This window comes from Sinocyclocheilus grahami, unplaced genomic scaffold (assembly GCF_001515645.1).
Source record: "Sinocyclocheilus grahami isolate Dianchi unplaced genomic scaffold, SAMN03320097.WGS_v1.1 scaffold2447.1, whole genome shotgun sequence".
In the NCBI taxonomy this organism is placed as follows: Eukaryota; Metazoa; Chordata; class Actinopteri; order Cypriniformes; family Cyprinidae; genus Sinocyclocheilus; species Sinocyclocheilus grahami.
In genome coordinates, this window is record NW_015507626.1 from 71298 (window position 1) to 77366 (window position 6069).

Here is a 6069-nt window from a genome sequence, read left to right on the forward strand (position 1 = left end):
TCTAAAATTTAAAAGACGGCTAACATATAAAAGATTAATATTATTTAAAAAAAAATATTATTATTGTTTCTGATCTTATTGTGAATGATTCATGAATGACGTTATTCTAAGGAATAATAATTCTTCATCATTTTTCTTTTTAATGTAATAACTTGCTCCACCTCCTAAATGATTTTATATGAGAAACTGAAGTCAGCATGGGCAGAATTAAATAATATTTACCAAAATCATCCACTCAAATCCAAATGGAAGTCCTGTTAAAAAAAATCTGTATAGTTAACTAATTAATTAATTTATATATATATATATATATATATATATATGATATTTGAATGATATTTGGAAAAAAAACTATTTAAAATAATTAATAATTATAATTAAAAATATATATTGTTTGTGAAATATTTATACGTCATTGAAATTTAAGCTTATATTTTTTTTTTTTTTTTTTTACCTTTTTAATAACTTTTTAATAATTCAGGTTTTTATTTTTAGAATTTATATTTTTTTATTTTGGAGTGAAATTTGTGCTGTTTTTATATCATGCATCTAAACAAAGACGTTTTTATTTGTTTAAATAGTTTTCAGTTTTATCGTAGAGTTAGTAATTTTATGTGTTTTATTATTTGTTGTAATATTTCCACTTGGCTGTAATTTATTTTTAATTTCAGTTTTAGTCATTTTAGTACTTAAAAAAATAATGAAAATGGTAAATGTTGCCTTGGTAACTGATTGAAATAAAATGTTGTAATTTTTGTGAATTATTTTAAAAAAATCTATCAATTTTTGTGATATTTATATTATGCATATAGAACATGCTCAAAGAAATTTACTTTTTTTGAGTTTTTTATTTTTGTATATTATAAAAGTTTTTTTTTATTATTATTGATATAATAGTTTTTCTTTTTACTTTGGAGAGAAATGTGTGCTGTTTTTGTGAGGTTCATATACATTTATCAGATAAAACATGCTCACCGAAGACATAGATCCAGTCACATCCTCATGAAATGGGTGTTAAATGTGTAGTGAATGGCATATCTCCTCAGACAGCAGTGATTGAGTGATTTCCGTCTGTTTGTGATCCATTGATTTAAATTAATATGACTAACTTGATCGTCTGTTTCTGATGTCAGACCACACAATATCTCGTAAAGAGTCTGTCTCTGTCTCTGTCTGGTTGATTGATGTGTGAAATCTGTAACTGTTTTGTTTGCGGTGCTGAAATGAACGCCTGCTGGTCTGTTTTCATCCGTCCACCGGCCCGTCTGCTTTCTGATTGGACACTGATTGTTAATGTGATGTGAACGCTGAGGGTGTGTGGTGAACACAAAGTCTGATCTGTCTGTGTGTCACTGCTCTGTTTCTTTCCCGACAGTCGTCGCTGTTAAAGAAGAAGCTGGAGGAGCATCTGTGAGTGTCTCTTTGTCGTCTTTCCTGTGAACCAGCGTTTCATCACATGTTGTGTTAATGCTGTGTGTGTTTTGCTCAGAGAGAAGCTCCATGAGGCTCATTCTGACCTGCAGAAGAAACGAGACGTGATTGATGATCTAGAGCCGCATGTGGACAGTAACAGTGAGTCAACACACACACACACACACACACACACACGACCAGCAGCAGGTCAAAGGTCATAGCTCATAGACAAACACCAAACTACTCTGAAGCTAGTTCATAAAACTCATCAGTTGAAGTATCAAAAATATATGTAATATGAAATGTCATTTAAATATTGTTTATGCACCGTTATAGAATTCGTGGAGCTTTAATTATATTTTCTGTGTTCAGTATCTTAGATTTAGTCATTTTATGTGCTTTTGACTTTTTTATGAGTGCTTAAATTCACAAACTTTTGAATGTTGCCTTGGCAACTGACTGAAATAAAATAAGCACAATTCTTTCTTTTTATATGTTATACTTTTATATTTGATATATTATGAAAATATATTATATTTGAGTCATTTAGTAGTTTTAGTAATTTTGTGCTTTTGTCATTTTTATTAGTTTATAAATATATATATTATTAAACTATATATACTGTATATTAAACTATATTAGTTTTATTATATTTCTATTTGGCTTTAATTTTTATTTTATTTTTTAGTTTTAGTAATTGTAGTTCTTAAAAATTAATGCAAATTATAAATGTTGCCTTGGTAACTGACTGAAATATAAAGTTTTTGTCTTATGCTTATTTTTTATGTTTTTTATTGTTATAATGTAATTAATTATATTTTCAGTTTCCAATTTTATCATAGTTTTAGTCATTGTGTTATGCATTTTTGTCTCATTATATTTCTGTGTTTTTAATATTTTTATTTATCTTTATTTTTGGTAATTTACGGTATTTTTGTGTTATGCTTATTTTTTATGTTATAAAGAAATATTATATTATAAAAATATAAAAAAATTTATATATTTTATTTCAGCTTTATTTCAAGTTAACAAGAACTACACTATTTATTCACATCTAATACAAATATTATTATTGCCTGCTCATTCACTCATAAAAGTGACCAGAAAATTATAGTACATCATAATTAAAAAAAATGTACATTAACAATGTTATAAATATCATGAAATCATTTTGAGCAGAAAAATATGCATATATGTATTTCAATACAAAGACACAAAAATGCAGTGCAGGGCCTTTTGGGAGTGCTTTTGAATTGAACCAGTTCATTGAACGATTCATCTGAACAAACTGATTTGTTCAAATGAATCAGATTCAGGAGAGTCTGAACAGACTGGAGTGTTTTTGAAGCTTTGCATCAGTTCATTACAATACGAGTGCTTTTGAATTGAACCAGTTCATTGAACGATTCATCTGAACAAACTGATTTGTTCAAATGAATCAGATTCAGGAGAGTCTGAACAGACTGGAGTGTTTTTGAAGCTTTGCATCAGTTCATTACAATACGACAAAAAAATGTGATTTTTGAAGAGTAACCCGTGTTTCTGTCATGTTACACAGCTGCTTGTTACAGTGAAAACTAGTCTTGTGGAAATATCTGAGCTGCTGTCACATTACTGAGTGTTAAAGACACTCTCTGTGTGTGTGTGTGTGTGTGTGTGTGTGTGTGTGTGTGTGTGTGTGTGACCCGTGTTTCTGTCATGTTACACAGCTGCTTGTTACAGTGAAAACTAGTCTTGTGGAAATATCTGAGCTGCTGTCACATTACTGAGTGTTAAAGACACTCTCTCTGTGTGTGTGTGTGTGTGTGTGTGTGTCAGTGGCGAAGAAGATCGATGAGCTGCAGGAGATCCTGAAGAAGAAGGATGAAGACATGAGACGAATGGAGGAGAGATGCAAGAGATACGTGGAGAAAGCTCGCACCGTCAGTACAAACTGCAGATAGATGTATAGCAATCGAACAGTCCTGCACATGTTTCCGTGAACGTCATACGTGTGTGTTTCAGGTCATAAAGACTCTGGACCCCAAGCAGAAGTCTAACGCGGTTCCTGCTGAAGTTCATGTGCTGAAGAGCCAGCTGACGGAGAAAGACAGAAAGATGCAGCATCTGGAGGTCAGACACACACACACACACACTGTGACCATGTCTGACTGTGGTCATGTTGATCCCGTGCTCGTCTCTGTGTGTTTTCAGCATGATTTCGAGAGGACGCGCGCCAGACGCGACCAGGAGGAGAAGCTCATCATCTCATTAATGATGTTTTTAATGCTGTGCGATAGGTTTGGGTGTTGTTCAGGGTTACGGTGCATGTGAACGCACTTTACACACTCGGTGCCTTCAGCTGTCAATCATCTCATGCTGTACGGAAACCAAACACTGGATGCTGGGAAGCCTTTAGTGCCACGAACAAATGAAATGCATTTTTAATGATTTTTCATTAAAATGATGGTTTTAAATGGCACTAATCACAGACGAACCGCTGGTGGAGGCTGCTGCTTGACCGTTTCTACAATGCTTGTTGTTTTTCTGATGGAACGCCAGCAAAGTCTGCCGCTGGTATTTATTGATTGTTCAAACACTACTGACTGTGAACACTGTGTTCAGTCCACTCGGAGTGTTTTGTGTTCACGAGTTGCACTCGGTCTGGACTGATGGGGTCGGCACAGAAATAAGTCACTTTAGTCTCGCTGTTCTTCTCTTTGCACTACAATAAAAGAGATTCTTGGTACAAAAGTAATCAGAGCCGAGTTTGCGTCTCTGCTGTAAATGATGTGACACCACTGAGAAATGTGGTTTTATTATTAAATGCAATGCACAAATCAGAATTGAAATCAGTCAAATGAATACGGGCTTTGACAACGCAAGTACTTTTATTGTTAGATGTGTTGTCTATGACTCCACGATTGCCTTAAAGATAATATTGAAAGATAATCATATTGAAATCATAAACTTTATAGAACACTTTTAAAAGGTGAGAGATTAAATAGATGCATACTTTATGGAAAGGCGATCATGATCATAGGGCAGATGCCAATTCTAAAATTTAAAAGACGGCTAACATATAAAAGATTAATATTATTATTTTTTTTAAATGTATGTTATAAATGTGTAAAATATTGTTTGGAAAATCATTAACGTTTTTTTCTTCTCACTACTGTACTGTTTATTACATTTGTTTTTATTTATTTAGATCAAATTTAGCTAGATGAGTTAGTTTAACCTAGTTCAGTCATTTGTAGTATTGTGCTGTTATATGTATTAAATCATTTTATTTGAATCTATTTTATCTAATTGTATTTTTTTATTTAAATCAAACTGTATTATTTTTGTTTGAAATATTATTCATTATTTTAATAAAATTTAGTTGCATTAGTTAATCTTATTTTGTCATTTATATATTTGTACATCTTTTACACTGTTTCCCTAAACAAATCTATGAATCTCGTAAATGTGAGGACTAACTCATTTCTACCTCGGATGCAAGTAAAATCTTTTGTCAAAACAATCTTTCTAAATAAAATCATAATCCACAAACCACAAATCGAATGTGTTTCTGCTACCATTTTGTTTTACTACTTTTGCTGCGGTAATTATTACACATGCTGCATTATGTTTTAATGGATAATAAAACTATGAAATAAGTCAAATAAACAACTTCACTTAAAAAAAATGGTTGCATAAACTATTTTCACTCAGAAATTGCTAATCGCAAATAACTACAAAGAAACGACACAAGTAGCACATTGAATTCAACGTGAAATTCTGAAGCAGAAAGACTAAAACGGTGTTTTCTTGTCAAATGCGTTCAAATAAACAAATAATATCTGTATGATGTATTTTCTGTTTTATTCCGTCTGCTGTTCTTCCTCCGGCCTGCAGGCGGCAGCAGCGCGCCACTCAGAGCTCTTGGCCACTGGCCGCAGATGAAATGCAGTATGGCGGAGCGACGCTGAAATACAACAAACTGTGCGGAAAACATCGGGATAAAACCCAGAGACCCCGCCGATTCCTCCCACGATCCGGTAGATCTGCGATTATAATCACACGCGGACCCGCGGCTCGATAATCGCGCTCGTCGCGACACTTTATGATCCCATAACAAGACAAACCAACGCATCACTCTTTCGTGTTCACCTTTGTTACGTTTAAAACACGAGTAATAATACGCGCTATAATAAAACAGAAGTGAATGTAAAGGCTTTATTTATTATTTTATTATTACCAAGCAGTGAAACGATGGAGAAAAAGCCACATAAATCAGACAAACATCCTCATCACCACCACCATCACCAGTCCTCCAGCAGCAGCGGGGAGTCCGGCGGCAGCAGCCCGGCTCACGGGGCGCCCAAAGCGGCCAACGCCTTCGCCAACGACGGCAGCTTCATGGAGCTGTTCAAGAAGAAGATGGAGGAAGAGGAGAGGATGAAGAGAGAGACCGAGGAGGAGGAGGAGGAGGAGACGAAGACCTCTGCTGCAGCAGGACAAGCGCCTCAGGACAAGAAGCCGTTTGGCGTGAGCAGCTTTGTAAGAACGGCAGTGGACACTCACACACTCTCACACACTCACTCACACACACACACACACACACACACACACACACACACACACACACACACACTCTCTCTCTCACACACACACACACACACTCACACACTC

General features: G+C 34.5%; 2 protein-coding genes across 2 annotated transcripts in view; both read left to right on the forward strand.

Annotated features, from left to right (window-relative positions):
• The first annotated feature begins 1327 nt into the window (after nt 1-1327).
• Nucleotides 1328-3726, forward strand: LOC107575047 (protein Hook homolog 2-like). Its single transcript, XM_016261458.1, has 5 exons — nt 1328-1410; nt 1490-1572; nt 3232-3335; nt 3418-3525; nt 3607-3726. Coding segments are annotated over exons 2-5 (333 nt in total). The 5' UTR covers nt 1328-1410; nt 1490-1571.
• A 1563-nt stretch (nt 3727-5289) lies between these two features.
• The window catches only part of LOC107575051 (uncharacterized protein C19orf43-like), an 8201-nt gene continuing 7421 nt past the window's right edge, over nt 5290-6069 (forward strand). Inside the window, exon 1 of the mRNA XM_016261462.1 lies at nt 5290-5937. Coding sequence (XP_016116948.1) covers nt 5650-5937 — 288 coding nt within the window. The 5' untranslated portion in view covers nt 5290-5649. The remainder of the gene's footprint in view (nt 5938-6069) is intronic.